Source organism: Muntiacus reevesi, chromosome 5, assembly GCF_963930625.1.
Source record: "Muntiacus reevesi chromosome 5, mMunRee1.1, whole genome shotgun sequence".
Classification (NCBI taxonomy): domain Eukaryota; kingdom Metazoa; phylum Chordata; class Mammalia; order Artiodactyla; family Cervidae; genus Muntiacus; species Muntiacus reevesi.
Window position 1 is genome coordinate 47636385 of NC_089253.1, and position 17931 is coordinate 47654315.

At 68.6% G+C, this 17931-nt stretch overlaps 1 protein-coding gene across 8 annotated transcripts in view; it reads right to left on the bottom strand.

Moving 5' to 3' along the window:
* Positions 1–17605, bottom strand: part of BRSK2 (BR serine/threonine kinase 2) — a 48712-nt gene extending 31107 nt beyond the window's left edge. For all 8 annotated transcript variants that reach the window (XR_010663357.1, XR_010663355.1, XR_010663356.1 and 5 more), the window contains exon 1: positions 17512–17605. Coding sequence is in view for 5 of the 8 variants with exons in the window: in XM_065936633.1 (XP_065792705.1) it covers positions 17512–17605 (94 nt within the window). In the remaining 3 variants the exon portion in view is untranslated. The remainder of the gene's footprint in view (positions 1–17511) is intronic.
* Positions 17606–17931: the final 326 nt, after the last annotated feature.

Here is a 17931-nt window from a genome sequence, read left to right on the forward strand (position 1 = left end):
ACACCTGGCTAGAGGGGACAGAAAGTCACTGAAGTGGCCGCCCAGTCCTGGCCCAGAGAAAGCCCTACCACCCTCCATGCCTGATGGGGGGAAAGGTGAGACTTCCTGGGGGACCCCACTGATCTTCTGAATAAATGACGCCTGGTGCACAGTAAAGATGATGGCAAACACAAAGAAGCAGCAAAAGTGACCTAGACCTCCAGAGAAAAAACAGCCAATGAAGCAGGCTGCAGCTGACCGAAGTGGCAGGATTTTCTGAAAAGGACTTTGCAATAATATTACAAAATATCTTTTTAATTAGAGGAAAAGATGCACAAAAAGAATTCATTGAATGGACCATACAGCAGAAGGATGGACCAGTGAAATCTAAGACAGGTCCACGTAGAGCGCCCAGGCTGAAGCACAGAGCGCAAAAGAATGGAACAGCCTGGCACTCAGGGTCCCCATGTGGGTCCCTTCAGCGGTCCCTGGTCGAAGACTTTGAGGACAGCGGCTCTAGAGCCCCCTCTAAAGAAATAATAAAAGAGGGGTGGCTAAAACACTACAAGAGGAAAGGAAGTGGAGTAATTTTAAAAAATACCTGCTTGACACCAAAAAAGGCAGGAAAGGAGGACAACTGTAGAGAGAGCAGAGGAGACAGAAAACAGAAAGACGGCAGACAGAAACCAAAGGGTGTCGGTAATGACACAACACGTGATGAGCTAAACGCTCAGACTAAAAGACACTCAGACGGGAAAGGGAAACCCAGGCTGAGAGTGAGGGGAGGACAAAGATGCTCCAGGCAGGCCCTGAGCACCCGGGGCAGCAGAGGCTCGCCTGGGGCGACCGTCCACCAGCAGAGGACAGCCAAGCTGATGGGGGCACTCCAGCTCTCAGCCTGGCGGGATCAGAGGGTCCGGAGACGTGGAACGGCGAGGAGGGAACGAGCGGGGTTTCACGAGTGAAGGAGGCTGTCCGCCGGGTCCCCACGCTGCGGACGGGGCCGGTCTGCCAAGTGACCACAGACTCGCACCGTAAGGGTCGGGCAGCCGGGTCAAGGAGCAGAGGGGAAAGACTGGCTTCAGGGAGAGTAACACCTTCGAGGGGCTCTGATGCAAAGAAAAAGGCAGGAGAGTCAGACGGGCGCCTGGTCCCATTAGCACTCGAGGTCCAGAGCTCACAGGGGAGCCTGAGTGTGCAGAGGGGGCACCTCCCAGGCCGCCTCTCCTGGGAAGTCACCTGCCGAGAGGGCGCGCCAGACCACAAGGAAGCCACCATCCCACCCAGAGGGGTCCTGGGAACCCCCACCGAGGAGGAGGCCCTCCAGAGACACACAGCAGTCCCGGGGCAAGACCGAGGGCTTTGCCGGGAGAAAGGAACCCGACAGACTGGGCGGCCTCCCTGGAAGCCTGCACGATGAGTTTACGGTAAACACTGCAGTGAAAAAGAAAGGCAACGGGAACGCCAGGAAAACCAAAGGGCTCTTTGAGAAAGCCATGGACGGACGTCCCCAGCAGTCCAGTGGTTAAGCGACCAGACGGGGCCTACAGGAGGGACGCTGTCTGCAGGAACCTCTAGCCTGGCCTAGGGGAGGACGTGGCGGGGGCCGGGGGCACAGGGTGGGCTGAGGGGCCTTCACCCCACAAAGTCGGGCCCCTCCCCAGACGCAGCAGGACACGGTGGACCGGAGGGGCCGTGGGCCCAGGACCCACCGGGGCTCAGTCACGCTGGGTTGGCGCCCCCGGGCGGGCTCCCCTGCTGTCAGGGGCTCCACAGGGCGAAGCTGCTGCGCTCGGCCAGCCCGTCTCCCACCCCAGGGCCGGGGGCACAGCCAGGCTCACTGCCCAGCTGCAGTCCCCCCACTACACTGTGCCTGCCGACCCAGGCTCCTGGGGTGTCTGGGGGGAGGCACCAGCCTCAAGAGGAGGGGAGAGGGCAGGGCGGGCAGGACACCCACAGGGGTGCCTGTGTCTACAACCTTCCTGGGAACCGGGGCTGCGCTGGGGGCCAGAGCCCCCCCACAAAGGATTCCAGCTGGTCTCCAAATCCCCAGCCTCCTCACACAAAGCCCTCCCCCTCCTCTCTCCTGCCAAACCACCATCTGTTGCCATGACGACGCCGGGAGCAGACAGGCAGGGGCATTGAGCTCCCCCTACCCCAAGCTCCCGTCAGCTGGGCCCTGGGCTCAGAGCAAGTCGCTGGCTCCAGCCCCCATAGGCCTCAGGGACCCCTGCCCCAGACCCAGGAGCACCTGCCTCCTGCTCAAGCGGCGAGGCAGAGCCCGCTCCCCTGCCCGCACCCCTCGCCGGCCTGCCCAGCAGGGCCTGTCTCGTGCTGGGGGTGGCTGCTGACCTGCCTGGTCTCTGACCCACCTCCCCTGCTGTGCCCCCCGCCCCGCCGCCATGAGGCCCCGGCCTGTGGCCAGCCCCACCCAAGGAGCAGCACCAGGAGACCAGTCCACCCTTGACCCTACCCTGGGGCGACTCTGGGAGCCCCGGCGGCCCGCAGGCAGGGCCCGGCAGGAGGTGCCCCAGGTCAGCTTGAGCGGAGCAGGGAGATCCCCGAGAAGAGTGACCAGCACACGTGGAGGCCGTGGCCGGGGAGGACACGCGGCCACAGGCGGCTCTCACGCCTCTGCCAGGCAGACACGTGATGACCGCTCTTAGCGCAGGGCCCGGGCTCGGACAGGCTCCGTGACCGGCCGGAGTCACCCAGGCTGAGACCGGCGGAGTGGAGGGTTTTCCTTCCCTTGCATTTGCTGAGCCCGGGTTGCTGCCCCACCTCAGCAGCTCTGGGAAGGAATCAGCGACTTGAGAACTTAAAGTACCAGAGTGTTTCCACCTGCTGGGACCGGCCGGCCGCCTCCCCAAGGCGTCCAGGCCCCTTCACCCCTCGCCCCAGTAGCCTGCTCACAGTGCACAGCCCGCCTGCCCTGGGATTTCCCATGAACCAAGTCGCTGGGAGACACACAGACAGAAGTGACTCAGGCAGGAAAGAGGCCTGGTGAACCCGGCCCTCCTACAAGACGAGCTGTTTTAGAATCCGTCAGCGCCGGCTGCTTCCAGGAGCCAAGGAGGAGATCAGCAATTCCCAGGAGAAACACCAGTGTCCGAGACACCCAGGCAGGAGCCGTGGCCCGACCAGAACCAGACAGAGCCGTGTGCAGACCTGGGGCCTGAGACGCTCCGGGTGCGGCCCCAGCCCCAGGCCTGGCCCAGGAGCGGGGAGCTGGGAGCCAGGCGGGGCTGCAGGCAGAACTGGGGGCCCTCGCCACCTGCCCGGCTGCCCGTGGGTCTGGGAGGCGGCAGTGGGAGGGAGCAGGGACAGCCTGGGGCTGCAGTACGACACCCCCACCCGCTGTGGTCACCATGTGCCCCCAGGTCCTTCCAAGGGCCACTGTCCCGGCCCCCGTCCACCCGGCGTGTCCAGGACCCCCACACAGGCGGGACCCACTCGGGGCTGCGGAAGGACGCGCTCACGGCAGGCAGAGCAGGGTCTGCACGCAGGGTCAGGGCCGGGGAGGCCGAGGTGCCCCCACCCCAGGCTGATGGGAGACGCCGGGGGCAGAGGCTGCCTTCGGGGGCTCAGGGCCCAGCCCAAGATGCTGCCCCCAGCCTGGCAGCACGCAGTTGCCATGGCGATGACAGGGGCAGCCCCCAACTCCCTCCCCGTCCCACTCCGAGTCCCTGTCCCCCGGCCAACTCCCCATACCCAAGGAGCCCCCTCCCCGCAGAGGGTGGACGCTCCTCCCCAGCCTAGGTCCCCTGGCTGACACCCAGAGCTAGGGCATCACAGCCCCGCGTCCAGGCTGAGGTTTCCCTGTATGCGGCAGGCCCCTGGACCCCCTCAGCCACGCCACCAAAAGCCCACCCAGCCAGCCAGCGTCTCTGCAGGGCGCCCACCTACTGTGCGCTCAGCGGCCCCCCTCCTCCCGCCCTGCTGGGCTCCTCGGGGAGCCGCGGCCTGCGGGCAGGATGCCCGGGGGGACCGTGGCCTGTCCGGGGGGCACAGCGCTGTGGAGCCGTTAGTTCTGGGGTGCGCCTGACCCAGCGATGGCCCACAGCTGGCTGGGCCCCTCCGTGTCCAGACCCCACACCCACTCGCGCGGGGAGACCCTCGCAGGTGGCCAGGGAATGGGCTCCGCTTCCGACGGCGGCAGGTGACCACGTGAGGCTTTTATTAACTGCTTTACCAACTCAACACTGTAAAATGAGCCCAATGAAACATTCTGATTGAATTCAGCAACTGTTCAGTAATTCAATCTGGTAAATTGTTTTTTTTTCCCCCAAGCTGGTGCCCTAGTTTCAGAAGCCTTAGGACTGGGGGCTGGTCCCGGGGCCGCCGGCCAGGCGTCTGTAAGAAGGCGGGTGACCGGCTCGAGGGCAGCAGGGAGCGGGGGGCAGAGGGCGCAGGCGCCGCGAGGACAAGGTGCAAGGAGCCCCATGTCCGAGGAGACGGGCCGCCAGGGGCCGGGTCGCACCTGCTGCACGGATGCCAGGGTGACGGGAGGCCCCGCCGGGCGCAGCGCCTTGGCCAGCAGCTGTCCAGGCCCCAGGGATGCCGGGCGGCAGAGGGACAGAGTGGGGCTGACGGGCAGGAGCGACGCAGGGTCAGTGACCCAGGGCCTGGCGCGGGAGGGGAGGGGAGGGGAGGGGTCCCCACGGAGCTGACAGGGTTGCCTCGGTGACGGCAACATGGCTGGGGACGTCTGCCCCGGGAGACCCATGGGAGCACCGCCTGCCACCGCAGACACAGACAGACGCACCCACAGCCTCCCTGGGGGCAGGTGCGGCCCCTCCAGCACGGAGTCGGCCCAGGGCTGCTCGGAGCTGAGCCAGGGGCGGGAAGGAGCCCCGGGGCCTCCCTCAGCCCCCACCCTGTGGGGCTGGGGCTGCGGGTGACCCCCCAGCCCCCAGCACAGGACGCAGGGAAGCTTCGTGCAGGGCAGGCACCTCCCGTCTGCCACTGGCCTGGGCTCAAGAGGGGGAAGGCACAGCGTGCTCACTGGCGGCCACACCCCCGCCCAGTCCGCCTGGGAGGGCCGCCGGGTCGGTCTGGGAAGCCACACACGCACCCGCGGCCCAGCAGGTGGGGCGGCTGCAGGGCAGACAAGCCCTCCGGTCAGTGGCCAGGAACTCCTGCCCCTCCAAGGGCACAGAGCCAGGGCCACAGGACCACTCTGCCGTGTCAAACATGGACTCTGCTTTTAGAAAACCCTCATCCACATTTTAAAAAACTGTTTGCTGACTTGGCTTCCCCAACTGCAAGACAGGTCTTCTGTCCTACCCTCCCCAGGGCCAAGAAGCCTGTGTCCCCACTCCGCCTGTGGGTCAGAGGGCCGGGCACCCCATCCTAGACTCATCCCAGGCTCGGCGGTCCTGGGAGGGACAGGAAGGAGGCTGCAGGCAGGCTCGGGGCGTGGTTTCGGCCTCTGCACCCGCCCTGTCTGTGGAGCCTGGAGACCGCAGGTGGGGGTGCCCGATCTGGGGGAGTCAGGGGCTAGGGCCGGGCATGAGATAGACAGCAAGGCGCTGGGCAAGCTCCCTGCCCGGGCCCCTCAGACAGACAGACAGACCCACACCCTGCCTGTGGTACCAGCAGGAAGTGAAAAACGCCTGTGGTCTGAGCCCCGCCCGGCCCAGACAGGTCAGGTGTCAGGAGCGCGCGCCTGTCCCAGGAAGGGCGCCTGTGGGTGTAATCGCCAGCATGGGGTAAGAATAGACGCTGCTCAGCGGTCAGCAGGCAGCTCCCGTGAAGGACAGAGGGAAGGAGAGAGGCAGAGAGCGCCCGCCCACATGGGCCCACAGCGCGTGCATGGGGTCCAGGCGGCCCCTGCCCAGAGCTGCCCAGGCGGTGGAGCTGGGTGGGATGCCCACCCCCACACCTTCTGCCCTTGAGGAGCAAATGAAAGGGCCGGGCAACGGGACCTGCCCGCCGCTGGCACAAACTGTGCACGAGGTCTCAGGGCGGGAGCCCAGCCCTGCAGGGAGGCTGCAGAGTGGCCCTGCCGCACGCGCCGGCCCCAGGACCTGCTCAGTATCCCCTGGACCTCTGCCCTGACCCCTGACCCCACCCCAGGCTGCAGAGCCCGTCCAGTGTGCGCCCCCAGCACACTCCCAGGGACGGGCAGGAGAGGCGCTGGGTTCGCGCACAGCTCCCCGCGGGCCCGTGGGCTGCAGACCTGGCTCCTGGGGGCCTGGACCCAACACCTCAGGGGGCGGAGGCACACGCCGTCCTGCCAGCACGGGGCCCCCGGGCTCTCGCCCTGCCGGCCCCCACCTACCCGGGTCCCCAAGCCAGAGAAGAGGAGGGGCGCAGGCAGCCAACCTCTCCATCAACACCCGCCCTGAGCCGGCCCGGGGCTGACAGCTCCCCAAACCCGTGATGCTTCTGGGGCCGCCCAGAGCAGAGGCGCCCCGTGGGGACAGGAGCTGGCCCGCAGCACCCCAGGCTCAGCAGGCCTCACCCAGGTGGGGAGCCCGAGGCCCAGCGAGGAACCGCAGGGCCTCCAGGACAGCACCCGCGCTGTGCGCCGATGCCCACACGCCTGGAGTCTGCCCAGGGCCCGACGGGCGCGCACGGGGCCCTCTCCTCCCCAGGGCCCATGGGGGGCTCTCGGCAGAGATGGGAGGGCAGCCGGGGCCCCAGGCCCAGTCGGAGCGGACGGGTCCAGGAGCCGCCCTCCCTGAACCGAGGCTGCCTGTCTGGTCCCTGCGCCCAGGTCAGGGCTGCCCCCAGCAACGCTCCGCCTGCTTCACCCAGATGCCACGACGTGTCCACCGGCCAGAGACCACCGCCTCCCGCAGCAGCACCAGGAGCGCTGCCAACCAGGCCTCGGTCAGCGCAGGACCCCTCGCTCACCACCTGCCGGGCGTGACTCAGGGGGCGGCGAGTCTGCGAGGTCGGGGCCCCGGTCACCTCTGGAGGCCCGCAGCCCTGACCGGCCCCAGGCTCAGTCCCCGGCCTTTGCCCAGACGCGGCCAGCGGCCCAACTGTGCTGTCCCACCAGCCTGGATCTTGACGGGGCGTCACCAGCGTCACCCCGACTGGAAGGGGGCCCCACACCCCCTGCTGCAGACGCCAGACCAGCTCACAGGTGCCCAGAGGAGGACGTGCGCTGCAGAGTCGGCGGCAGGAAGCAGGGCCCCTGAGTCGAGGCCCTACAGCCAGCCGACCCCAAAGGCGGGCTGTGGGACAGGGCTCTGAGCGCCCCTCTGGCAGAGGCACGGGCGGGCACGGGCGGCACCAGGGCAGCAGCCGGCTCTTATGGACGCAGAGATGCCACGTGCCCGACAGGGCCAGCAGTGAAGCCGACCGTGCATCTAGGAACGTGGCTCACAGACCCTGGGCCCCTGTAGCCCCCGGGAAATGCCCGGCACCTGCCTCCCAGGTGGCACAGCCCACACCCGCCCACAGGTGCCCTCAGCTGCCCCGCGGCATCTGCTGGAGGAGGTCCTATCTGTGCCACTTTATAATTAGTCACAAATCCCCTGGGATTGGGGCTTAGAGCCAGCAAACCTCCAATCTGAGAGGAGCTCTCGCCTGGAGAGATAAGCCAGCATTTGACCCTTCCCGTCTGCCCAGCCCAGCCCCCACCCCACACACGGGGACACTCCCTCCGTCCTAAGGCCTCGGTCCATTCCAAACATCGCCTGTCCCCAGCCTCCCCACCTGCCTAGCACAGGACCATGTTTAGTGGGGGTTGGAGCTGGGGACGCTCGCTTCCTGAGTCCAGGCTCCAGGCCTGGGGCAGGGGCTGCAGACACAGCCTGAGGCCGGAGGAACCTCCCTGTATGTTCAGGGAGCTTGGCCGATCCTCCCGAGGCTGAGCCAGTGGAGGGCAACACCTGCCCTTCACACCCACCACACCTGTCCCCTGAGGGGCTCAGGCAGGCAGACCCCAGACTCAGAGGGTCAGCGCAGAGCCCGGGCCACCCCCAGGCCACCCCGATGTCCCAGCGTTCTGCAGGAACGCCTGCGCTTCATGCACCCTTGAGTCACAAGAGCCTCGAGATAAGGGGATCCAGGAGGGAGCCAGAGCCTCTCACGGCTTGCCCACCCCTCCCTGGGGCACCCGCAGCCTACAGCGCCAGGGCACAGGCGGGTGACGGCTCCCAGGGAGGCACCTCGCATCGACGCGAGACCAGAGAAGGTGCTGCAGCCTCAGGAGGCGAACAGCGCTCGCTCACGGGCACCCTGCCCTCCCCTCGCCTGGCCGGTCAGCAGCAGCCCCAGGAGAACCGGCCACCAGCTCCTTCAGCCCAGGAAGGGGAAGGGGGGCCAGGGTCTCCCCCAGGAGCACACGAGGCGGCTCCCATCTGCCCCTCCTCAGCACAGAACCAGCCCCACACCGGGAAGCCAGGTGCGGAAGCTCACCGAAGACCCCAGGCCTGTCCACAGGCCTGCTCAGAGCTGCAGGGAATGTGGGCGGACAAACTAATGGCAGCCTCCCTCCTGCGGCGCCAGGAAGCTGCGAATTCAGCACCGCCGCGCCGGACAGCTCCGCCCGCAGGCCGCCCGGGGCGAGGGCCTGGCGCCAGGCTGCAGGCCGCTCAGGCCAGAACAGGTACACCAGCGGCTGCCCAGCCTCATCCCTGCAAGCCCCGGAGGAGGCTGCGGCAGAGACGGGCACCGCCCCAGGGCCTGCAATGCCCTCCTGAAGACTCACAGGGGCGAGTGCGGGGGGTGGGGGTCCCACAGGCAGCTGGCCCTGGGCGCAGGGGCTCCCGGCAGCTGCGGCTGTCCTCAACTGTCCTGGGCCTGAAGAGCAGTTCTCCCAGGTCACTGGGCCCCCTGCATGGAAGCAGGCGCCCGCGGCGTGAGCCCCTTTAGCAGGAGCACGTGCCCCAGCCTCAAGCAGCCCTGCAGGATGCCAGGCGGGAAACCCCAGACCCAGACAGGACGAGGGTCCGGGCTCGGGGGCCCCCAAGTGAGGCCACATGTTGCAGCCACAGGCCAGACGTGGTGGCAGAGGCGACCCAGGAGGAGGAACTGGAGGCGAGGGCTGGGGCTGGGCAAGGCAGAGGCTGCCCCGCCGGAGCACGGCCTGCCTCGCACAGCGTCTGCCCGCCCCCGTGACACGGCCACCGCGGCCTGCGGGCGGAGCCGGGACCCAGCACAACAGGACACGGGGTGCCCGCCCACCCCAAGCCGTCCAAGCTCTCCCTCAGCCTCCCACCAGCTGTGTGAGGCCCCCTGTCCGTGGCTGTTCCTCACCTACACCCCTGAGGGCTGCAGCGGCTTGTGGCTGCGGGGCCAGGGGGTGACCGGCCACCATCGTCCACTGCCTCAGGCTCACTCGCTGCAGGACAGAGCTGACCCTGGGAGCTCCTCACGGAACAGCCCCCCTGGGCCCGCACCCACGTGCACCGTGAGCAGCCTCGGTGGACCCACTGCCCCCAGCAGGGCCAGGCCGGCCTCTTGCGGTGCACCGCCCGCCGGCACCAACGGCCATCACAGCAGGGCTGGGGCGGGAATGAGGGCGGCCAGCCACAACCACGCAAGGCTTCCTGGGTCCAGCCGGCCAGCGTCAGCACCCCTGAGACCCGAGTCACACATGCTGAGGCTGAGGTCCGCACGACCTCCAGGGGCTGCGCCGGGGGCCAGAGCGGCTTGGCCTCCAGGAAGCAGTCCTCACCCACCAAACCAGTGTCTGACGGGGCTTCTGCCAGCTTTGGAAATCAGCCTTGACTTCTCAGGATGCTAAGCATCTGGTACTTTTTAAAAGTGTCTTTTAGACCCAGCCCTGAAACATTCACAGTTCAACAATGTTTGGGGAGCGGGCTGAGGCAAACTGACCCTGTGACTTGCCGAGGCTGGGTGGGCTCTCGGGGCCTGGGGGGCTCTTTTCTCTACTGCTGTCTCTGGAAATGCCCGTATGCGGTGGGTTCTCACGGGAGCCCAGGAAGGTTGGCCCTCCTGGGCGGGCCCCTGGAACAAAGGCGTCTGCCGGCCAGGTGGCCAGAGGCTGGGCACGAGGTCAGCGGGAGTGGGGCACGGGGGGAGGGGAGGCAGGCCGCGCCCAGAGCGCCGTGTGCCACGGGAAGGGACAAGACAGCCCCCCCCAGCCCAGGCTACGTCCCCCCGGGGGGCCCTCAGCCCGGCACAGCTGGCCGCTCTGCCACAATCCCCAACCACTCTGCCCACTCACTGCCCCCAAAACCGGTGCTGCCCAGAAATACGGCTGCCGAGGAGAGAAGCAGACACAACGCCCATCTGTCCCGTCCTGGCGCTGCCTCCCCCAGGCCCCCAGCCGAGGCCGCGCATTCGGCCCAGGGGTGACCGCCGCTGCCAGCCCCCTCCCTAGTCCCAAGCAGGCGCGTCCCCTCGGGGCACACCACCCCCCCCCCCACCACAGGGCCAGGACAGGAAACGGAGGCCTGGAGACGCGTGACTTTCCCACGGCACAGCCTGGGCTGGGGGTCCTGCCCTGCAGGCTCTGCACCCAGGCTGACCGTAGAGACCCCGGACAAGAGACCCCAGACGCTCTGTGCCTTCTGGCTGGCTCCCAGGGGTGCCACCGTGGGCCTGGGACAGGGCGCCCTGTCCATCCCGGCTCCACAGGGCTGACCGAGGGACTCCCGAACGGCTGTGTAAGACTCTCAGCTCCTCAAACACACCAAGGACCCCACCCCGAAGGGCGGGGGCTGGGGAGCTCCACATGCAGCCCTCTCCAGGGGCCTTGGGCATCCCCGGGTGCCCGCACTGCCCGCCCAGCACCTGACCCGCTCCCCGCAGGGAGGAAACAGGCCCACGAGGCTGCCCGGCTCCTTCACAGGCCTGCCCGGACGGCGGGTCGGGGGGGAGTCTGCTGGGGGGCGGCAGAGCCTGCGCCCCCCCCCGTGGGCAGGTCTCCTCACGGCCTCTGCAGACCCGGGCTCCCACGGCCCTGCCCACCCATGCCCCGGCCTCCAGCTGGCGCCAGAGTCAACGCCCGAGGAAGCTGGACCTTCGGGCCCAACGCACTGCTGGGTCCGGCTCAGGGGGAACTAGGAGCAGGAAGCAGCAGCCTTGGGGCTGCGGCTGCTCTGACCTCGTGGCCTGTGGTTCAGGCCAAAGCCAGCCATCGGGAGGGACCATCAGGAGGGACCCACTGGTTCCCGGTGGCCACCCCACCCCCCAAGTAGGCTCCGCCGCCTCGGCCTCCACCTTCCAGCTCCTCCACTGAGCCGGCGGCTGCCAGCAGCTCTGGCGTCACCCAGGGGCACTGTGGCCAAGCCTGCCCCCAGAGAGGCCACATTCCTGGGCGAGCAGCCTCCTGCTGCCCCCAAGAACCGCCCACATCCTGACGTGTCCTCAGTGCCGGCCACGTCATGCAGGTCAGGCGGGCCTCCCAGCTCTGCCCCGGGGTGAGGAGGGCCGGCACTCACCCCGGGCCTGGCTGAGCCCCGGGGGTAGCAGAGGCCTGCGTGCCCTGTCCTCAGGGTCCGGCCGGGGGCGGGGCCGGGGCCCTGGGGACCGTGCAGGCCAGCACCCCAGCCAGGGGTGTCCCAGGACCCCACGTTGGTGCTGGACACGCACTGATCTCGGGACCCCGACCCACCCCAGGGCACAGGGGAGAAACTGAGGCGCAGTGGCCTCCCGGGGCCCTGAGGGACGGGAAGAAAACCCGCAAGAGGAGGGCGTTTCCTGGGCCTGCGCGGGGCTCCCAGCTGCCCGGCTCCAGAACACTGGCCCCTCAGAGGCTGCAGAACAAGGCCGGAGCCACCTCCCAGGGCCCAGCCCGGACAATCCCCCCTTTGTCCCCGGGGCGTCAGCCCCAGCCCAGCCTCCGCCTTGTCCCGAGTCCGAGGCAGCTGGCCCCGCAGCCCTGCCTGGTGGCCGGCAGCTCTGCCTGGGGTGGTGCCTCAGGCAGGCCGTGGGCAGCTCCAATGACCCCAGCCAGGACCTGGGCGCTGGGCTCACAGAGGCCCACCCCGGGCCTACCACCCAGCGCAGGCGGCCTGGCTGTCTCGGCCGGCCTGCAGGGGACGGGGGTGCTGGCCAAGCCTGGCACTGGGGAGGGCTCCCCTGCAGGGCCTGCCCGGAGATGCCAGCCCACTCCATGTCCGAGGACTTCTTGCAGAGTCCAAGGCAACACCAGGGACCACCCACAGGTGCAGGAGGCCCTTCCCCTCCCCCGAGACCCTCAATAGACCCTGGCAGATGCTGGCCCGCTAGACGCTGAGCACCGCAGGTGAGTCCGGCGCTGCAATTGGCCATCGTGGCCTCACAGAGGCCGCGGGGTGGGGGGGCTGGGGCTCAAAGCCCCTCGAGTGCCAGAGACAGGGGTTGGCCCCGTCTGAGCCTCCAGACGGTGGCCACAGAATCGCCCCACGAGGAACAAGGCGTCCACGAGGGCCTGGGGGCCTGGCTGCATGGCGGGGGAGGCCAGGCCCATAGCAGCAGCCCAGGGGTCACAGGCGGGCCTCGTGACCCATGAGGTCTCAGGCCCCGAGGGGCCCCGCTCAGAGCGGCCAGAAGGTGCAGGTGGAGCGGGCAGGAAGGGGCGCTGTAAGCAGGCGGCCGGAGAGCAGCCGCCTCTGCGGGCACTGCCCGACCCTCTGGCGCCCACTGGCCTAGAAGGTGCTCTCCAGACCGGAGCACGAGGTGGCCACCAGGTCCCCCGGACACTCCTGGTGCCCGGCAGCCATGGACCCTCCCTGGGCCCATGGGCACGGCAGCACGGCCCACATAAGCTGTCCGTGCACGGGCTCTGACCCTGGAGGACCTGTCCGCTCCGGGCACACAGAAGGTGCCGGCAGCGAGCGGGGCACACAGCAGGCAGAGAAGATGCGGCCGGGGCTGCTGCCCGGCCTCTCATGACGCCAGACTCTCCTCCCCGACACCTGCAGGCCCAGAGACCTCCCCACAGACAGGTGCCTGCAGGGAAAACCAGGGGAAGCAGCAGTCAGAGAAGGTGGAGTGGACAGCCGGGACCTGGCGTCTCCTGGCCGAGCCCGCGCCACCCCACCCACAGCGGTCGAGGTTGGCTGGGACAGGCCAGGGCAGAGGAGCCAGCCCCAGGGCCCCAGTGCACACATGCCCCCAACACGTACAGCCCAGCCTGCCAGTCACCAGCAAGGCTCGGGGAGGCCCTGGCCACCGTCCAGCCATCCGGGGCTGAGTCTGAGACCCTCCGCTCCTCTGCGTGAAGCACAGTCAGATGGCTGCCTGTCCAGTGGGGGATCCCCCCGGAGCCCCGAGTGAGGATCTGCCTCAGAGCCATGGCCAGTGTTGGCCTGGCTGCTTCCAGAAGAGCCAGGCCTGGCCCTGTCCACAAGCCACTCCTGGACAGACAGCTCCAGAGACAATGCCTGGCACATGTGGGCAGAAGCGGGCCCCCGCACCGTGCTGGGGGCCGCTGGTCCCCATGCTCCCCGCAAACCCCACAGGGTAGATGAGCCCCGGTCGGACCCAGCTCTGCCAGAGCAGGTCAGGCCTCTGCCCCCCGCCCCTCTCTGCAGAACCTACCAGTGACGAGGCAAGGGGGCGGGGCGGGTGCACAAAAACCCAGGGGTGTTCAGAGCCACAGGGGACCACGGTGGGCCGCGGACACTCTGGGACCGGGGTCCTAGGGCTCGGTCCACACGGGACCCTCCCATCCCTTCGGGAAAAGGCCCCCCCTCTGAGGTGAGACTCCCCCCCCATCACCCCGGGGACCCTGTGCAGACAAACACAGCCCCCCAGGGCCGGCTCCGAGCCTAGGCAAGGGGCTTCCTGGAGGAGGGACTGTGCCTCGGGAGGACGGCCAAGCGGCGTCTGTCCCAGCGTCACTGACGGGGCACCAAGCCTTTCCAACCCCCCTGGGAGGCAGGGGCATAGGTGTGGGCTCCCCACTGCCCCCCAGCTCTGCCCACAGCTCCTCCAGGACAGGGTGCCAACGTCTAACCAGGGTGCCGTGAGCATCGTGGGCTTTCCCACGGCCCCTGGGAGCCACTGTCCTGGACCAAGTTCAGATTCTGAGCCCGCTCCCAGCTTATAGAGTGGGTTAGACGGACTGGGTCTGGCCTGGGATACAGAGTGGGAGGCTCTGGACCCACAGCAAAGGGCGGCGTGGCCTGCCGACCACGCTGACCATCGGACAGGACAGCTGGTCCACGTGCGGCCAGTGGAGGCCCACGCTACCCAGCCTGCTCTGCCCACCCACGCGGGATGCCCACTCCTCCGGGCCTCAGCCCCCCATGGCACCCCAGGCTGTTTCCTGGGCCAGCCCCTCCCTGACCATCCCCAGGGCTGACGGGCTGTGGCCACTGGCTGGCCGCACAGCCACCTCCCTCTGCTCAGCCTCCTGAAGCGGACACAGCCCTGCACACCTCCCCGCCCATCTCCACCTCTGCCTGCCCCTCCGCCCCCATCCTGCTCTGAGCCACGGGTCACCCCAGGGTCTGCAAACCCTCCCTCCAACTCACCTGTCTCTCCTGCTCACACCTGCCTCTTCCCAGCTCACCTGTTTCCCTCCAGCTCACACCTGTCTTTCTTCCCAGCTCACCTGAGTCTCCCTCGTTCACCTACCCCATCCCATCCCAGGAGTGCCCTCCAGCCTGCCTGCCACCAGCACCCACGTTAATTCTCCCAAGGGTCCCTTGAGAGCCTGGAGGGGCTCTCCCCACCAGCGTGCCCACGGGCAGCAGGGCGGCCCCCCGATTCCCTCTTCCCTCTTTAGCTGGACGGACCCCTCGCCCGAGAGCCCCGTCTCAGCCCCCATCTCCTCCCCGCTGGACGAGGGGTTTCCAAGGGTGGACTCCACCTCCTCCCGTGGACCCCGGTGCCCCACCTCCCTGCTGTCCTCCCCAGGGTCCTCCTGGCCGACGGGCGCTGAGCCCCCCGCGCCGGGTCTGCTGCGCCCTGGGGGAGTGAAGATGGCACAGCCCCTCCCGGCCTCCCCGCCCTCTGGGGGTGCCTCCCCGCCACCCCCCAGCTGAAGAGGCCTCTCCTGGACAAGCGAGTGGACTCCACCCTGCTGAACGACACCGGCCTCGCAGGCCTGGACGGCCCTGTCCCCCGACCGACCGGGAACCATGGTGCAGCTGGGGTGAGGGCCCTCACCAGGCTGCCTACAGAGGTAATGCCAGGCCACTAAGGACAGCTGTGCAGAGATGACGTCCTGACCACCTCGCCAGCCCTGACGGGGAGGCCCAGCACTGCAGGAGTGACGGACCCTCTCCCGGAGCCCAACACCAAGGGAGCAAAACAGAACCACTCGTGGCTACAGAGGCGCGACAGAAGTGCGAACTGGACCCTGCCAGCCACCAGAGGGATGTCGAGCCAGACGGAGGAGGTGGCTCTGTCCACACCTGCCTCCCACGCCTGTGGCATCCCCCCGCCCCATATCTGATTCCCCAAAAGCAGTGTCTCGAGAGAGAGCGGCGGGCCCACCTCCCAACAGGAACCCCGCCCCCGGGACACAGGGTCAACGTGGCCGGATCAGCCACTGCACGCGGCCCACTACCCTGACGTCTACCCTCAGCTCCCCTTTACAGAACCTTGGCAGAGGGCGGGCCACACATGGGGAGGTCGGAGGTGTCCATGAGACGAGGGGGGCTGGGCTGGACCCCCCCGCACCCCAGGCCTGGGGGGGTCCGCACAGCTCAGGGGGAGCTGCTCCCCCGCAGTGCACTGTTCCCCGAGAGCTCCGGGCAAGAAGCCTGGCCCCCAGATAAGGTCAGGCAGTTATCTCGGGAGAGAAGGGATAGGCCTGGGAAGTCACAGCTTTCTGGGCATTTGCTGCCAAAGAGCAGCCTGCAGGCCAAGTGAGCAGGCCTGGTGGATGCAGGCCACGAAGCTCTGTGTCCACCAAACTCTAGGTGACCCTGCTACAGAAGGGACAGAGAGACGGGCCAACAGGAAGCTGGCACTCCAACCATCAGGGTCTCCAGAGGCAGCTCTAAGCACTCAGGCCAAGAGGAGCAAGGACAGACAGACCCCCAGAGGGGCCTCACCCAGAGAGCGGATCCCACTCTGAGACAGGGGCCGGAGGAGCTGCTTCTAAACATCACGGGGCCTGTTGTTCACACACCACACACATCCTTTTGTGTTCATTACTGTTAATTACAGTGGAAACCTCCTGTAATTAACCGCACGACAGAATAACTCAATGAAGAGTACGGAGACCAGCCCTACCCACGGAGACAACGCTGCCGTGTAATTCACTGCTGTCATCACTTACAGGCCGATGTTTCCTTATAATAACATTTTATTGGTACGACAATTAGATTATTTCACTGCCTCCTGCATTCTGCTGCCCCACGCCCCTCCCCCATTGAGGATTTCACCAACGACGGTTGTTTCTCCCAGGAAACATGCGTATTTTGAACTCAGTTGAACATGGGCTGTCTGCCACCTCCTCCTTGAACCCGGGTCCGCCGCCCCCACTTCCAATGCCTGCACTACAGCCCGGGCCCCAGGTGCCTGGGCAGAGGGACAGCACCCAGCTCCCCTGCCCAGGCACCCTCTCTCCACCTCAGCTACATCACAGCCCCCACCCCACCCCCACCCAGCCCGAGCTTGGCCCACCTTCCTCCCACCTCCAGGCTCCGCCTGTGGGCCACCCTGGGGGCCTTGGGGAGGGCCAGCAGCGTCCCTGGCTGGAGCGGCTCCCTCCTGGACCGCGAGCCTGCCGCACCCTCCTCGGAGGTCCAAGGAACTTCCCAGGGAGACAGGGGAAGGAGGCACTGCCGATTGGACCTCTGGGCCGCGAGAGAGGCCCATCCAGGAGCAAGAGGAAAATGGCTGAGCGCAGCCTCTCACAAAGCAGATGGGGAACTGGCCGCCGGCCGGGTCTAACCCAACCGCCAGAAAGACCGCCGGCCAGGAGCAGCCGGTGAGCCCCCTCCTCCCCTTCGCCCGGGGTCTGCTCCGCTGCCTGCGTGGGATCCCCGGGCCGGGCTCTGCGCTCGGGCCCGTCAGCAGCCGCCCTCTCCCTCCCCCGGGGGAGCGCAGTGTCGCAGACATTCCGAGCCGAGGAGGGGAGGAGAGAGAGGCGCTGTCCAGCCCCGTGAGTGGCCCGGGCGCTCTCCCACTCCCACCGTGAGGGAGGACCCGGCCTGGCCGGAGCGGCCGGTCCCCGCAGGACGCGCGCGGTGACCTCCCCGCGCGCCGGCCGCCGGAGTTGGGGTCGCGGCCGGGGGCGCGCGGCCCGGGACGCAGCTGCTCGGGCAGCACGCCGATTAGCGCGGCCGCGGCAGACGGCAGATGGGCTCCCGCCCGGCCCCCTCCTCCCGCGGCACAATGGGCCGGGCCGCTCGGGCTCACAATGCGGCCGGGCCCGCGCACCTGCAGCCGGGCCGAGGGGCGCTGGCCCGGCCCGGGCCCCGCCGCTCGCGCCGCGTGTCCTTGGGCCGCGCCCGGCCGACCGCAACCGCGCGGCCTGCGGCACTCCGCGGCGGGCCTGGGCGCCTGGCCGCCTATTGTTCGCGGCTCCGGGCCGGAGCCGCGGGCCCGGCCTGCGGCGCCCAGCTCGGGGCGGCCTCCTTCCGCGGCCCCGCGCGCCCCGGCCCCCACGGTCCCCCGGCGCCCCGGCCCCCGGCCCCGGCCCCGCCGGCGCGCACGCACCTGTCTGCCCCTTGCCCAGGGTCTTCTCCAGCCGGTAGGGCCCCACATACTGCGCGTGCTGCGCCCCGCCGCCGTCCTTCCCCGTCGATGTCATCGCTCCCGGGCCCGGCGCCGGCGAGTGGGCGCCCCGGGCGGGCGCGCGGGCGGGCGGCGGCAGGGAGGGGCCGCGTCCGCGCGAGTCCGTCCGTCCGTCGGCTGGCCGGGTCGGCGGCGCCCGGCGGGCCGCGCTCGCTCCAGACCCCGCGCCGCCCCCGCGCCGCCGCCCCCCGCGCCTGCGCCCGCTCAGCTGCGGCCGGCGCGCGCTACCTCCGCCCTGCGAGAAGGCCGGGCGGGCGGGGGCAGAAGCCTGCCGCCGCCGCCGCCGCCGCCGCCGCCGCCGCCGAGGCCCGCGCCCCGCGCCCCCCGCGCACGCCCGTCCGT